Source organism: Marmota flaviventris, chromosome X, assembly GCF_047511675.1.
Source record: "Marmota flaviventris isolate mMarFla1 chromosome X, mMarFla1.hap1, whole genome shotgun sequence".
Taxonomy (NCBI): Eukaryota; Metazoa; Chordata; class Mammalia; order Rodentia; family Sciuridae; genus Marmota; species Marmota flaviventris.
Window position 1 is genome coordinate 13,163,458 of NC_092518.1, and position 17,640 is coordinate 13,181,097.

General features: G+C 35.7%; 1 protein-coding gene across 2 annotated transcripts in view; it reads left to right on the plus strand.

Moving 5' to 3' along the window:
• Nucleotides 1-17,640, plus strand: part of Ppef1 (protein phosphatase with EF-hand domain 1) — a 129,632-nt gene that overhangs the window by 77,618 nt on the left and 34,374 nt on the right. For both annotated transcript variants that reach the window (XM_071606021.1, XM_027927299.3), the window contains 3 exons: nucleotides 11,316-11,482; nucleotides 15,029-15,065; nucleotides 16,022-16,171. In XM_071606021.1, coding sequence (XP_071462122.1) covers nucleotides 11,316-11,482; nucleotides 15,029-15,065; nucleotides 16,022-16,171 — 354 coding nt within the window. The remainder of the gene's footprint in view (nucleotides 1-11,315; nucleotides 11,483-15,028; nucleotides 15,066-16,021; nucleotides 16,172-17,640) is intronic.

The following is a 17,640-nucleotide window of genomic DNA, read 5'->3' on the forward strand; positions in this document are numbered from 1 at the left end:
AGTTATATCCTATAACACCATATTATATACCTGAAATATGTACAACATTTATTTTTAAAAAGGAAGAAAATAGCAACTATGATAAAACATTGGGGCAAAAAAGCTGGATCACTAATATAACTTATTAGTATTTTAAACAGTGTGACAACAAAAAATGCTACAACCATATTATTTTAAAGGAATTTGTGATAACTGAATACAAGACATTACTTTCTCTTATGAGGAAAAAAGGGAGCTTAAGAGATGGTGCAGTTAATGCTGCCTAAGAAGGAAGAATGACAGGCTGAGCTTGTGATGCTGCTGCTGAATCACTTAGTTTATGGCAAATGAGTGTCTTGTTAAGATGAAGGTAGTAAAATGAAAGGGCAGGACACAGGGATCGGTCTGAGGAAGCTTCAGTAATTGGATGATCTCTAACTTGCCAAAGTCAGTGCTTTGCTCTTTTCTGTCTCATTTTTTGTCTACACTTTAAATGCATTTTGATAATAAATTGTATAAGTATAGTGCTTCCTAAAATATGAATACAAACTGTTTAGGAAATAATATGTCTATATGAATACATATGACAGTGACATCCCACCTATCCAGATGTTGAACTTCAGTATTTTATCAGTATTCTTATTCAGTATTCTTATCTTCACTTATCATTCATATGGTCCCAAACCCAGGTTTAAATAAATAGGGTCTCTTGAAACATTTGCCACAAATCTGATGAGCTTTATTCACAAGATAGACCCTAGACCCTTACCCAAAGACTAGTGACCATGTATCAGAAAATCTTTTGTCACACAAGGTTCACCCCATAGAAGATTAGAGAGTAGGAGGGGAAGAAGCAAAAGTCAGATGCACTGCTAGCAATGAAAAGTAAAAGCTCTTCCTGACAATAAGAAGAAATATGGAACTATATAAAAATGAGATTGGAAATGAAGTAGCAATATTCAGTGAACTGGAGCTGTGTGGTATAGGGAAAACAGAGTTCTAGACTTCTCAAAAGTGCCTTAGGGGATGCTTAGGTTGATGAGCCTGCATAATCAAGACTATTTTACAGTATATGGTGTATACCCTGTTAAGAAATAAAGGGAGAAAATAGCACATTTTAAAAACTCCCAGCAAAATGGTTAAAGTAATTTTAAAAGATTTTTAGCTTTTAAAAGAATAAGCTTCAGTGATCTGGAAAATTCATTTAAGCAATGCTTACAGTATGAATGAGTATCATTATTGGGTCTTAGGAATAGGAAAATGAGATAACATGAAAAAATGGAAAGATGAATTGAGAGAAGAATAATGGGCCAAGGAAGTAGATGAGGAGGAAAGAATGAAGAACCTTCCCAATGAGAGAGGTGGAAAGTACTGAATTTCTCTATGTGGCATCAGCTACAAAGGTTGCTGGTTCAAGGATTATAGCAGGTACATAACTTAGCAATCACTTCAGAAAATGGTAGAATTTCTGTGATGGTCTCTGATTCTCACTGCAATAAAGCATCAACAACTTACTGAATCCCAATCACATGTAGTGCTTGGCTCTGGTTCACTAATATGAGCCACCAGATTGAGTCACGTCAGTGTAAAATCACAGGCTCCCAAGCTTCTGTTTAGAACTAGCTAGTGGTCATATATTCTTATCTTTATTATTTTTTGTTAAGGGAAACAGAACTTGAATTGTGAGGAATAGTTTGGGAAATGACATCCTTTTGGGGATTTATGGAGCTATAAATATCCAAAGTTTACATTATATGACTAGTTGACTCCTCTCCATCAACCCAAAAGAGAAACCTAGAAAACCTCAGGCTTTGAATTAAGGCAGTATTCTTATTAATCTTTCAGTTTTGTTTTACTGAATACTTTATTCCTCATCAGTTCTTTTATCCAGTATGGTGTGAGTAGGATTATAGGGCTGGGACTTGCTGCAGGCTAAGCAAGAACATAGCCTTAGAGGAAGTTATAATGTAAGGTTGCTGACATCCCTCAATAGATTATTCTTTTCATCCAAGTGGTTGGTTTGACTTAATATTTCTATCATTGTAATTGATCATATGCAGAAATGATCTGTCCACTGATTTATTCATTCACTAAACTTTTATTTGGTCTTTATAGTGTTCAAGGGATCATGTAAAAACTATAGGAACATACAAAGATGAATACAAAGTTTATTCATTTCACATATATTTATTCATTTAGTTATTTATTTTTTATATCTTTATTTTATTTATTTATTTTTATCTGGTGCTAAGGATCTAACCCAGTGCCTCACACATGCTTGGCAAGTTCTCTGCCACTGAGCTATAGCCATAGCCCCTCATGTTTATTTTTTATTGATGCATTATAATTATACATTATGGTGGAATTTATTGTTACATATTCATACATGCATACAATGTAACAACAGAATTTGGTCAGCTTTGTTCCCCAGTACCTCTCCTTTCCTTTTTCTCTTCCCTTCCCCATCTGCTTGCTGTATTCTACTGGTCTCCCTTCTGTTTTCATCACATACATTTATTAAATACCTTTTATGAATGGGATACTTTGCTAAAGCTTGGAAGTATAGTATAGTATGATAAGATACAGTTGTTAGCCTCAAAGATATCTTGTTTTATTGGGCAGGTTGATTAATACAAAAGACAAGATGGCTGAGAGTGAGATGTGTTATGACTGGGATAAATACGGTGCTCCAAAGGAGCTCATCGGTGGAACACTTAACTTCATGGAAGACTTTCTAGAAGAGATGATGTTTTTGACAACCCTTTCAGAGAATTTTAATAGTTGAGTAATTGCTTAAGCATGAAGGAACATTTTAGAGGATTGGGAAGATGTTACTCTTACATGTTTTTCTTGTGGTGTAATGCAATAAACGATGGAGTTCATAGCAATAATTGGGTGAGCTCTCCCTGCCTCCACCTCGGTACCTGGGATTGAACCAGCATTCTACTACTGAACTATATCCCCAGCCCTTTTTATTTTGAGACAGGGTCTTGCTTAATTGCCTAGGCTAGCCTCAAACTTGTGATCCTTTTGCTTTAATGTCTTGAGTACCTGGGATTACAGGTATGTGTCACTGGGCCTGGCCCAATGATTATTTTTGATGCTTTTTTTTTAAAAAAAGATTTGGGGTTTTTTAATATTTGATTATCCTTAAAAATTGTATCATTTAGCACCTTAGTTAGTACTGAGACTTTTTTTTTTTTTTTTTTTAGCTCATCTTCCATCTGGGCTGGGAAAGGATTCTTCCTCCCAGGGTACTACATTCTTAACTATGACAGACCTTTGCTAAAAGGTCAACTTTACATGACTTCAAATATAATTTTATCATCAAGTGAAGTAATTTGCATATCATTAGTTAGGTCATATTTTTGGATTTTATTTTCTGAAAAGGTTAATTCTAATCAGTCACTTTTGCTTAATTAGAGTGACCAATTTGAAGTACTTCATTCAGAGCCTCAACCTACTAAAATTACAAGATATTTTCTCTTATTAAACAGAAAGATTGAAATTTTAGATCAAGTATTGACAAATTGGTTTGTTAAATTAATGTTGTGAGTGGCAACCCCCTAAAGCTGAAAAAGGGATGCACGTGGACAAGAGAAGCTAATTAACTCTTAACCCCTGTGGGCATCATATTGATGCTGTTCAGTGGAAGCCATGCTATCTTGTTTTACTTCCTTTCTCTCTTCTCCACCATCATCTTCTCCTCACGTCCATAATTTTCTAGCTGTGAAGGTAATCAACAGTAAAAAAAAAAAAAAAATTCTTTATCACTTGCCGCAGTCTGGCTGGGCACAATCAGGAGCCACTTGTCAAAAGAAACTAACTTTATTTTTAGAACCACACACGCCAAACAAAACAGCCTCTCAGGAAAAACCCTCAGAGCCTCAACTACCACCACCGGCTTTCCACAAGCCTCTCTCTCCCACCCAAGCTTCTCACCACCTCCCACAATCCTCCTGCTCTTGAGGCCGATTGGCTGGGTCACGTGGGCGGAGCCAAAAAAGTCCCCCAATGAGCAGCTCCGTGGTCTGAAAGGGCAGGGAAACAGCCCAATGAGCATCACCGCAGAGGAGCCAATCAGCTAGATGTTGCTGGGGCTGAGGAGCCAATCAGCTAGATGTTGCTGGGGCCGCTGTGAGCCAGTCATCAGCCGGCAGCTGGAAGTTTGCTGGGGCCCCTTCGGCTGTGGCTCTCAACAATCACTGAGATGCTTCACATTGCTACAGGGATTAACTATTTTCCTTTTGAGATTAAAGTGGTATGTTACAATGAGAAGAACAGATCTCTGAAATAGGGTGTGCAAAAGAAATAAAAATTAATGTGGAGTTGAGGTCCAGAGGTTATTGTTTGATGTCCCTTGGGAGAATGTCCAAATATGTTGGGATAACTTCCAAACATTTGTTGTAAAATGCTTCAGTAGGTAATAGGTGAGAATATAGAGAAATGTTTTTGTGTCTATTCAAGTTAATTAGTTGTGGTCTGCAACCCTTCCACCCCTTGCAAGACATTTGAATGCTGTTCAGAATTATAGTTACTCTGGGTTTTTTGTTTTGTTTTGTTTTGTTTTTGTATTTGTCAACTTAATCTTAATGCCATAGATGGTTTGTTATATATCATCTGCAGAATGATCCAGCATTTGGTTTAGTGGGACTAAGTGAAGGATGGGTTATAGCATCAGTGTTTGCTTCTTTGAAGGAAACCCAAAGAAATCTCAGGAACCAGAAGCATTAGTTCTTCATTGTCTTGTCTGTTTTACACTTCCTTTATTATTCTAAGATTAAAATGTATTCTAACTCAGACTTTACACAGTAATTTGACTAATGCTGAACCAACAAGACAGACATTATACATCCAAATAAGCCTTGTCTATTTTGAAGCCATTGTATTGAGAGGCTTAAAACTTACAGGAGTTCAGTATGCATTCAGGACTGCTTTTAGAGTCATTTTCAGAGACTGTAACATTCTATTGGACGAACTTCATTATCACAAATCTTAGTCTTTTGAAGTTGTGTAATTTTTTGAAAAGGTTAAAACTTGTTGTTGTCAAATGTGCTATGTAAGGAGGATGGCCTAGCTGACCATTAACTATTTTTGGCTTAAAATGAAGTTTAACTAAAGAAATCTATTATTTTTTTGCTCATAGTGGAAATGAAATAAGACAGAGGCAGCAAAGAGTACAGCTCCAATAAAGTTTGGTTTAACTGGAGATGAAAAGTTTTAATACAAAAAAACTGTCATCACATGTTTACCATCCAGATGTAATACTTTTAGACTGCTGAATGCTTTCCTCAAATTTTGAATTAAGGTTATGCTGGTTTCATGAAATGAATTGGAGAAATCTTCTTTTTCTATTGTTTGGAATAATTTAAATTTTTAGGTCTCAAGCTCAAATTTGTCTATACGTTGTAATCACCCAAGTGATTTTAATGTTCAGGCAAGGTTGGAAGACATGAGTTTAAATAACATTAAAACTATTTGCTCTTGAAAATTGAGAATAGTGTCTGCTATAAAACCACATGGGCCTTTTATTGCTCAAATTTTCTATTTCTAGTTCTTTTGAATCCATTTTGGTGATTTTCAATTTTTTTTTCGTATGGTGCTAGGGATCAAACCCAGGGACTTGTGCATGTGAAGCACTCTACCCACAGAGCTATATCCTATATCCCATATCCCCAGCCCCAATTTTTAATTTTTAAGGAAATTATTTTCTCTAGATTATAAAAGTACATTGCTATAGATAATGCTATAGATAATGATCTATCTCTCTCTATATATTTACTTTTCTCTAAGTTTTTAAAAATATATTTTAGTTGTAGTTGGACACAATACCTTTATTTTAATGTGCTGAGGATTGAACCCAGGTCCTTGCACATGGTAGGTAAGTGCTCTACCGTTGAGCCACAACCCCAGCCCCTATCTTTAAGTTTTTTAAAATTTTTAACCTTATTTTTTATTCTTTTTTAAACTTAATCCTCAATCAGACTTTTTTGTCAATTTGATTGGTTATTTTAAACAAACCAACCTTAGGATTTATATATTTTCTTTTCCCTTAATTTTAGCTTTTATTTGCTTGATTTTATTCTTTTTCTAATTCCTTAAGATGAATCAATCTCCATAATAATGAAATGGCATTTTTAGTTTTAGTTTTAACTGGACCTTCCATGGAACTTGTAATTTTGCTTTTGATTTTCTCTTTGATCCAATGTTTATCAAGACTACAATTATTCATTTTCAAGGATATGCATTCAAGAAGATAGAATTTTTTAATCATACTTTATTTCAAATTTTGCTGGATTATGAGAATATGTCTTATGAAATGTTTCTTATTTTGAATTTGTTAATGGTTTCTTTAAAGCCTTAATGGTTGATTCTCATGAAGACTTTATGGACATAAGAAAAATTAATTATATTTTCTATATATAAAGTTCTTCATATAGTTATTAAAACATGTTTATTGATTGTATATTCAATTTTGCCAATTGTATCTACTATATGTATTATATATTGCTTTGTAACAAGCCACCCCAATACTTAGTGCCTTAAAGCTACCAAATTTAATCTCTCATAATTTCTGTGCATCAGAAATTTGTGTGCAATTTAGCTATGTCATTCTGGCTCAGGGTTTCTTCATGGGGAGACAATAAGACTATTGGTCAGGGCTACAGACACCTGAAAGATTGGCTGGAGCCATTTCCAAGGTGGCTAAGTCACATAGCTATAGGCAAAACATTTCAGTTCCTTGCTGAACTCATGGCCTCGCCACAAGGTTTTCTGAATATTCTCATGACATAGCAACTGTCTTTCCCTAGAGTGAGTGATCCAGGAGAAAGAATAGGCAGGAAGCTACAGTATCTTTTATGACTAAATCTCCCTAGTTATATATCATTACTTTTTTATTTTCCTATTCTTTAGAAGCAGGTCACTAAGTCTGGCCTACACTCAAGGGGAAGCAAATGAGGCTTTACCTTTTAAAGGGAATGTTATAGAATTTCTGCCCATTATTTTAACCTTTCCCCCACATTTTTGGTACTGGAGATCAAACCCGGTGCCTTACACATGCTAGCAGTGCTCTACCATTGAGCTACATCCGTAGCCCTGACATTTGGATAATTCAGACATAGTGAACAAGCAAAAGCTTGTTCTTTTGTATAGTGACTACAAGCTCATGAACTATAACTTCTTTATAAGTTATTTTATATATATATATATATATATTTTTTTTTTTTTTAATTTTTTCGGTGGACACAGCATCTTTGTTTGTATGTGGTACTGAGGATTGAACCCGGGCCGCACGCATGCCAGGCGAGCGCGCTACCGCTTGAGCCACATCCCCAGCCCCTATAAAGTACTTTTTATTATGATATAATATTTCTTTGTGACACTATTTAACATTTTAATCTTATAATCCACTTTGTTGAGTATTAATATTTCCACTTTTTTTCTCTTTATTGGATTTACCTTGTTTTCTACCTCCTCTTAATCTACTTTCTACCTGTGTATTTCTCATGAGTAAGCTATACCTAAATTTTCTAGTAATCTTGGCATTTTAATGAGAATTTAACCTATTTACATTTAGTATAACAGTGGGTATATTTGAAAACTTTCCTTCTATTCTACTTTACTATTTATTTAACTTTGTTTTGCCCTTTTCATTTCCTTTTTTATCTTTTGGTAATATATTTCTCAAATAGCTTTAAATGTATTCTTACACTATAATCCTCTTACTTCCTGTAAGATAAATCTTTATTTTCCATATCTTTATCTTTCCATATCCCTCAGACAGACAATATTTGTAGACCATTTTACTTTGCTCCCTCGATGTCCCCCACAGATCTTAGCTTTTGCTTATGCCATATTTCTAGGTCTTAACCATTATTAATTTTATCTATCTAGTCTGAATAATTTATTTATAATTTTAGACAATTTTCTACTGATAGAATATTTTTCTAGTATTTAAATGCAAGTTTGATAATATCATATTGATTTATATGTAATTATATATTTCAAGGTTCATTGTTCACATCTATATTCTTTCATCTTGGTCTTTTCCTAGCTTGAGGACATTTTAATTTTTACTACTGTTATTTAATTTTCTTGAGTGTTTTCATCTATGGGTCATATGGGTACTTTCTTCACTGAATGCAAGCTCCTTGAATAAAAGAACTTTATATTGTTTACTTCTGTGTTTGTAGCACCTAAAACTGTGCCTGGTGTGTTACAAGCAATCAATACATGTTCATTGTTTTTGTGTATTAGATCATTACATATTCATGTCTTTCTTTCACCCTGAAGAACATTTATGTTGTTGGTGGTTTGTGATCCCTTATACTTCTGCAAGTATTTTTCTATCACTCTGAGATGTTAATGATGTCTTCTTGGTCAGTATAGATTCTTGGTTTATAGTCCTTTTCTCTCTTTGATTTATAGATTTTCTTCTACCATCTCTTACCTCCCACTACTGCAGATGCTAAGTCTGATGCCGGATGATTCTTTTCCCTTTGTAACTTGTTCTTTCTGGCTTCTTCTGAGGCTGTTACCAGGGAATAGGATTTTTCTTTCCCATTAATTATGCACAGGAGTCATGAGTTCTTTCAGACTACTGTTGAAAAAATTCTCTTATTTTTATAATTATTATTTCTTTTCCAACTTCTTTTTTTTTCTCCTTGATTCTAGAATGCTTATTATTGGCACATTAGGTCTCTTGGCTCTGAAACTCTAGTCTCATGTGTTTATTCTTTATGAGTTCTATTATTTGCTTTTTGTTCAGTGTGAGAGATTTTTCACCTGTTTACTCTTTCAGTTCAATAATGTAATTTACAACCATTCTTTCTGCTAATCCACTGCTATTTTAAATTTGAATAGCATATTTTTAATGCCAAGAATTTTAAATTTTTTGTTCTTATACATTCCTCTCATCATTTAAAAAATAAAGCTGTTCTCTGTCTCCTCCAGCAGTCCTGTTACATTAGGGGTTATCTACTTTAACACATCTCTGGTTGCTGGATTCTCTTAAGTACTAGCTTATTTCTGTTTTCTATTTTCTGCTTAAGGTAGCTCAAGCCTCTCCAGAGTTGGAGGCATAACAGTTTCTATTCCTTCATGAAGAATGTGAAAAGGAAGTCTCTATGTTTCTAGATGCTCCTAAATGCAAGCATTCATGACCTTTTAGCTTTTGGCATGCGAAAAGTAAGATCTAACATTCTAACCCACCCAACTAGGACTACCCACATGCTCTGAGCAGAGTCGCCTCTTAGACTTAGATGGAATTGTCCATGGGTCCCCTCAGCCATAGTCGTCCTCTGTTCTCACCCCAGGGTTTTTTGCTGCTGCTTGTTTAGCCCCCTTCAGAACCTGGATGTCACAATAGTCTGTAACCTCCATCACCCCTCCTAACATTTCCAGCTACTTATCCCAACTAGCTGAAGCCTGGGGGAAGGAATAGTGTCAGAGTCCTTCTCCTTTTCTTTAAGTTTTGATGAGCAGTAGTCTAAATTTTTGCAGCTGGTTACACTATCTAAGCCCCATGTGAATAAGGTTGTGTGAATTAATATATTAAGGAAATGTAAAATTATGAAATCTTAAAATTAGAAATAGCATGGATGTCACAATAAGATGAATCTCTTAATTTGTATAGTGCTTTCTAGTTTTTATACATATAATCTCATTGAATTCTAAAATAGCTCTGCATGGTAAGTATGGAAGTAATCATTACCATGTTTTTAAAAAAATTGTTTTAGTTGTAGTTGGACACAATACGTTTATTTTATTTTTATGTGGTGCTGAGGATCAAACCCAGCGCCCTGCATGTGGTAGGTAAGCGCTCTATGGCTGAGCCATAACCCCAGCCCTGTAATCATTACCATTTTAAAGATTAATAAAAGATAAAATAACATGCCCAAGGATATCTGGGTATAACAAGTGGAGCTGGACTAGAGTATTAGTCTTATTACACCATGCCACTGCTTGTTTGTTTCCACTTACCTTCAGAACATGTTATGTTGCATAAATGATTTCTGAAATCCCTAAGATATGTGTTATAACCTGTATTATAGTTTTTCAATTACTTTATTATACGAGCCTTCTAAAATATATATAAATAGTAGGATGTTAAGTACAAAGTAATAAAACTTTCTTATGCAGTTTGAAATCTAACAAAAGAAGAATTTGAAAGTAGTTTGAAAAAGATTAAGAATGTCTATTATTTCCTGAAGGTTGACTTTTTTGAAGGAAATCATACATTTTGATGTATGGGTACCTAAATGTTTCTCTTCATAATACATTTTTTAAACATTTGAACTTATCTTACTGTGAAGTAGCAGTGCACTCAGACATTTCATTATCAGGTCTGACACCGAGAAAATGTAACCATGTTACATATGTTTGTTTTGTCTTAGTTTTGTAGTGTAGAAGTAAATTAATTAATAGTTCTTATAAATTAGTCCTGTGTCCTAATCTCAGCTCCTTTTCATACTATCATTGTCTTTAAAAATATTATCTCACCTGGTGCTGTGGCACATGCCTGTAATCCCAGTTACTTGGGAGACTGAGGTAGGGGGATCCTAAATTCAAAGTCAGCTTCAGCAACTTAGATTCTGTCTCAAAATAAAAAATAAGAAGAGGTTGGGATATAGCTTAATGGTAGAATACCCCTAGTTCAATCCCTGGTACTGGAGAAAAAAATGTATCTCATACTTAGGAATGATATTAAAAGTATCTAATGACTAATATGGCCCTGTCAGCAATCAGCCAGAATAGCATGCTTGCTATAGACACTAGGTGTGCTTAGTAGTACACTAGCCCTGCTCACAGTCATACCACTTGCCTGGGTAACTTTATATCCGTTCTCACAAGTGATCTAGGGAGGAATATAGTATCATCTTTCTTTTGCAAATCGAGGGTATAGTACCCTAAAGAATTTAGATGTAGAGCTCCTTAGAATGAAAGATTTCTGGCTGTTAGTTCAGTGTTCTACACTGGATAGAAATTTCCCTCTTTTTAGAGGAGAAAGAAGAGATGACAGTAACAATTGTTGATGGATAATTATCAGCTTTTTTTAGAGGAAACTCAATAGTAGGTGGTGGGTAGAATGAGCACTCCCCTGCCTTGTATTCCCTGGAATCTTCCTGTCTCAAGCTTCATTTTCAGGTCCCTTACAGGAGATTCCTGCCCTGGAAGAGGGAAACTGGCTCAAGCAGGTAAGCAGAATTTTTTTCCAATGAAAGAACTGACTCAGCCTCTTTTCTCCATATAAAGGGACGTTACACACAAAGCCTTACTTTAAAACAACAACATTAGTTTAACTGCTTGTTTTCCCTCCTCTCTTCCTTCCACAGAACGGTCTCCCGTCGGGGAACAACCCGTATGTTTTTAATGGTGATTTTGTAGATCGAGGCAGTAACTCCATAGAGGTCCTCATGATCCTGCTTGTGAGTTTTCTTGTCTACCCCAATGACCTGCACTTGAACAGAGGGAATCATGAGGATTTTATGATGAATATGAGGTAACCTCAGCCTTTAGATTTCCTCTTTTATTTCCCACTCTGGAAAATACTGCCATGTTTAGTATCCAGTAGAGAATTAGAGGCCAGGGTAGAGAAGGAGAGATGAGGGGAATCTCAAGGAAGACCTCAATTCTGAGCCCTATTTAACACCCTCAGTCTTCAACTAAGGGTCAATTGCTCTAAAGCCCCCTTCTTATCTTTTTTTCCAGTCCTATTCTTCCTTCTCTCTTTTATCATGTTCTTTTTCTTGCTCCCATGCCCACCCTTCATAGGCCAAATTACATGTTAGATAGGTGTATTAGGCCAATCTGGAGGCATGATATGTTTCATGTGCAGACTTAGATGGAATTGTCCTATTGTTACTCTTTTGGCTTGTCTCAAATATTGCCTCAGAAACTAGCACCATGTTTTGTATTAATATGTGTATTTTTATGACATAGTAATTACTTCTGGCATAGTTGTTCATAAACATTTTTATTAATTTATTAATTTTAATTAGGTATATATGACAGAAGAATGCATTTTAATTCTTTGTATATAATTATAGCACAACTTTTCATTTCTCTGGCTGTACGTGATGTAGTATCACACCATATGTGCAGTCATGCATGTACCTAGGGTAGTGATGTCCATCTCATTCCACCATGTTTCCTGCTCCCATGCACCCTCCCTCCTCTTCTTTCCCTTTGCCCAATGAAAGTTCCTCCATTTTTCACATTCCCCCTCCCACTCCCTTCCAACCCCACCCCTGTTATGGACCAGCATCCACTTATCAGAGAGAACATTTGGCCTTTGTTTTTGTTTGGGGGAGGATTGGCTTACTTTGCTTAGCATGATATTCTCCAACTCCATCCATTTACCTGCAAATGCCATAATTTTATTCTCTTTTAATGCTGAGTAATAAACATTTTTTTTTTTTTTTGAGAACAGCTATAATATAGTAGTTCAGCTCTCTGACTCAGGAATAAAGACTGGTTAAATGGTTTAAGAATTTTTGCTGAAAGGTACAGGAGGTGACAAATGTTCCCTTTCCCCTTCTTCCTTTTTCTTTTCATCTCTTATTTTATGGAAAAAAAAAATCAGTTTGTTCTAGGACAATAGAAGGTATGGCATGTCTCATGCCTTTGGGCTTGGGCTTTTGAATACCTTAATCAAAGCTCAACAACAGATTAGTTTTGTCTTTGGGGCAGTTTTGACACCTGGTTGGAGTAGAGTTTCAATTTCTCAAAGTATAAGAAAATGCAGGGCATGGTGGTGCATGCCTATAATCTCAGTGGCTCGGAAGGCTGAGACAGGAGGATTGTGAGTTCAAAGCCAGACTCAGCAATGGCGAGGCACTAAGCAACTCAGTGAGACCCTGTCTCTAAATAGAAAATACAAAATAGGGCTGAGGATGTGGCTCAGTGGTTGAATGCCCCTGAGTTCAATCCCTAATACCCCACCCCCATCCTGCCAAAAAAATTAAAAAAAAAAAGTATAAGAAAGCAAATGCTATGACTATGAAGAAAAAAAAAAATCCCAGGACTATTATCAGAAACCCATATAAAATAGTGCAATACTTTTATTTGGGCATGCCATTTATCCTTTCATTTATTCAGTTAGCCAGTTGTATTCATCTAGTGCCTATAATAGTTAATGAAAGAGACATAGCCCTTGCTCACATCTAGCAGGAAAAACACATTGAGCAGGGTTTTCAAGTGTAATAAGTTGATAAAGAGGGATCCAACTTTGTCTGAAGGGTGATGGAAAATTGTCCTATGGAAATACTAGCCTGAGACTTGAAGGATGAATTGAGCAATTGAGAGAAAGGAATGTTGGGTTGGATGGGAACAGTGTTTCACAGTGAAGGAACAACTTATGCAGAGTTTGAGACAAGACTTTTTAAGACTTGAAAGTTCAGGAAGGCAGAAATATAGAATGAGGGATAGGATGGTGCTTAATAGAGCTGGAGATGTAAGAAATGGTTGCATGATACAAATAAATTTGCACTATTTTCTAAGGACAAATGAATATCATTGAAAGATATAATAAAATTTGTATTTTAAAAAGTTAACAGGAAGAGGACTGTGGAAGTAGGTCAGTGGTAGAGTGCTTGCGTAGCATGTGTGAGACCCTGGGTTCATTGCCTAGTACTGGGGGAAAAAATGATACTGAGAAGGGCAACAGCAAAAAGTGGGTACAGTGAGGTCAATTAGGAAGTAGTTGAAGAGATAGATGATAGATTCTTACTTAGACTAGGGTGGTGGTAATAGAGATGCAAAGAAATAGATTCAAGAGGACTTTAGGCAATGAAGACTTAAGGATCAATAACTTGATATGGGGGACTTGAAAGAGGAAGAAATCAAGGATATTTCCAGATTCCTGGCTGGAGTTTGGGGGTACAGTCTGGAATCATTCAGAAGGAGAATGATAAGTTCAGTTTGGGGTAAACTGATCTGAGATGCTGATGAGTAGACAGTTGATTATACGTGCAGACATCAGAAATTAAGTGTCTGGAGTATGACCCTGTGATACTGACAATAGGTATTAACTGAAGCCCTGAATGGACAGGGATGTAATTGTTAAGGCAGAAAGTGAAGGTAGGAGAGGATTGGGGACAGAATCTGAAGGATTTAAGACTATGTGGAGGAGAAGAACTTGCAAGGGAGATTCAGAATAGCCAGAAAAGTAGGAGGAAAACCAAGAGTTTTCTGTCACAAAATCTAAGAGGAGTTTTCCAGAAGGATGGTATAGTCAATGTATTTAGTGTTTCAGAGAGGATGAGAAATGTAAGGACTACAAAGTGTATATTGGTTTAACAACATGCACACCTTTGGTGAGCTTTGGGGGGAATTTGTCTCCATTATTGTAGAAGCCTAGCATGACATGATTTGCATGGAAACTTAGGGTAAGTGTGCTGTTTCTACTTTACCTTGTTGGATATTAAGTGTACATACTGTTATCCTAAAGCAAGGAAAAGTAATTGAAAAATTTTCCATTATTAAATCTCCCTTAGCTACTGCTAGTCAGGCATTAATGTTCATGAGACTTTCTATTAAGACCCTGAATACCATTCATTACGTGACCTATATCAGAGAAAGCATAAAGAGCCAACTTGTTATCATCTGGGCTTTTGTTCATCTTTGTTCAATCTTTTCTTTTTTCTGATCATTTACTGTAAGATATAGGATGTCTGAGAAATCCTATCTAAATGAAAAAACCTTCTCCCACACAGCTTCCTCAGCTGCTGCAGTAAACTTTCAAAAGACTTGCAGTCTTTACACAGCTCATACCTATTTTGTAAGTTGTCTTAAAGTTAGTTCATGAAAATGTATTTTCTTTTCCCAATATGGTATAATCTCCTTGAGGGTGGGAACATGTCATTCATTGCTTTTGTTCTTTCCTATCATGCCTATCAAAGACTAAAGTAACAGTTCCAACTGAAACCTAATTTCTTGAGTTCCTAGTACTGGGGATAGTGAGATATCAAGGACTCCCCTTTTTGTATGATTCATGTAAATAGGAATTATCAACAATTAATTGTTTAACTGCTCCCCCCTTTTTAAGGTATGGCTTCACAAGAGAAATCTTGTTTAAATACAAGGTAAGACTCAAAACTTTTAATTTTTTTTTGCATTCTCTTTGTTGTTTATGCATAGACATTAAAAACAAACAGTCAATAAAGAACAGATTGTTGCTTTAGGAAAGGTGATGGGCCAGTTAGTCAGAATTCATGCCAATAAAATAGAGGAACAGCAAGAAGCTCTCACCACTCAGAGTCTACCCCCCCCCCACTCCACTTGGACTAAACCACACTTTTTCATTGTGACTTTTGTGTTGGTTTCAGTGTAGATACAAACGTAGTCCATTTCTTTAAAGGTACCCACTTGGGGATTTTTTTTTTTAACTCGGGTATGGTAAAATAAGCAGACTCAGAAATGACTGTCATGAAAGAAAAGGTTTTTATTCACAGTTCCCTAGAAATAGGAGGCACTACATACCACACTGGGTGGACTATGTGGGGAAGTACCAGAGTCCATCAGAAGGCAGAGGGAGCCAGGGTAACATGGACAAGAAACTTTATTGTGGTTTTCATGGAAAGGAACTGACAAAGGGTCTCAGTGTAATCAAATTTAAGATTGACTAGTTTGAATAATGTCAGCTTGCTCTGGAGCATGAGTTATCCCTAGTTGTCTGGTACCTGGCCCTGGGTGAGTAGAGAAATATTGGCCTTAAGTGTGAGAGCCTAATAAAAGATGTTATTGAAGGTGTGGGCTCTGGATTAGTTGGTTTTCATGTGAAAGGTGAATCATTTATTGTTTCTAGTAATTAGTTAGCCCTGAAGAGGGGCAGTCTCTTCTGTAGGATTGGCACTCCCCAAGATGTCAAAGTATCAAAAATACAGACTAAAAACCATGATTAATACATGGTAGTTGGTTAGTGACTCTGGGGTGACTTCCTTGGTGTGGTATGAAAATTTGCTTTTTGTCCATGCATTGGGACTGTTCAATAATCTGGACCTATCAGAAAAATAAAACTTACTCAAGCTCTTACTTACAGCTGCATGGAAAAAAAATCTTGCAAATCTTGGAAGAAGTCTATACCTTGCTCCCAATTGGTACAATTATTGACAATGAAATTCTGGTGATACATGGTGGGATATCAGAGTCCACAGATTTAAATTTACTCCACCGCCTACAGAGAAGCAAAGTAAGAAGTAATATTTGCATGAATGTTATCTCAGAGGTTTATAATAGAATATGTATACCTCTTTTCATTTATCATTTTGAATTGATTTGAATTTTAGTGGTGACTTTAATTCTGAAAAGATTAGTACAAATTTTAAGAAAATCTATGATTGCATGCATAATAAAAAACTAAATGGGCAACTTCTATATGTGGAAAGTATTTTTTTTTAAATTCATGTTGAAAATGGAAAAATGAGGACATGCTGGCATTTTATATAGTTTCTAAAAGTGAAAAAAACTTCTGATTTTTAAAAGTTAAAATATCCATTAATTCATTTACATGGTGGTAAAATGCATGTGACATAAAATTTACCACTGTAACCATTTTAAAGTGTATAATTCAGTGGCATTAAGTACACTCACATTGTTGTGCAACCATCACCACTGTGACCACCATCCATATACAAAACTGTTCATCTTCCAAGACTGAAACCATACACATTATACAATAACTCCCCATTCTCCTCTCCTTTCCAGCCACAGTAACCAATATTCTACTTTGTTTCTATGAATTTGACTACTCTAGGTACCTGATATAAGTAGAATCATATAGCAGTTTTTAAAATTGATATGATTTCCCTTATACTTCAGATTGATCAGGATAATTATTTTTAAATACTTTAACTGTAAATAAGCATATTAAATACAGCAGAGGCCGAAAAGGAACCTGAATAGAACCTCTGAGAGAAGTGGCTATGTGGTATCTGTAAATATTCCACACCTAGTGAAGGGCTTCTTGGATGGGACTTATAGAGAAACAGGAGTTGTCTTCCTCCTCTACCACAGCCAAGCTGGAGTCTGCATACTAGCAACATAAGGGGTGCCACATGGGCATGAGGACCAATAGAGCTGTGAAGCCAAACAGTGGCATATAGTCTTAGTGGGAAATCTGAACCATTACACCTCAGGAATTATAGTCAACTTTCAACCAATCTACACCGGGGGATCTAGAACTGAATTGAATCTGATAGAGACAGAAATGTGATCCCATTGCACCTTGAGGTTTTGGAGCCTCTATACCTTTATATACATGTGAATGATAATATTAGTGTTATCATCTTTTCATACTTTTAATTTAAGCTTAATATACCTAAACTAGATCAGATGCCCTTTATATACTCTCAAGCCTCTTATATATATCCTTTGTAACAGTCACCATAATTAATAAGGATTCATGGGACTATTCTTTACTATATCTCCCCACTTCTCCTGTTCACTGATAATACCTCAGCACCTGAGATATAGTAAGTACTTAATATTCACTAAATATCTCTTAAGAGATTTAAGACTAAAGCAGGGCAAACCTAAGACGAAATTGGATAGAAACATTTTTATAATATCTTTTGTGAGTCTATGGTGATTTTTTTTAATTTTCAAAATTTGTTTTAATTGGTTACACATAACAGTAGAATGCACTTTGCTACATCATAT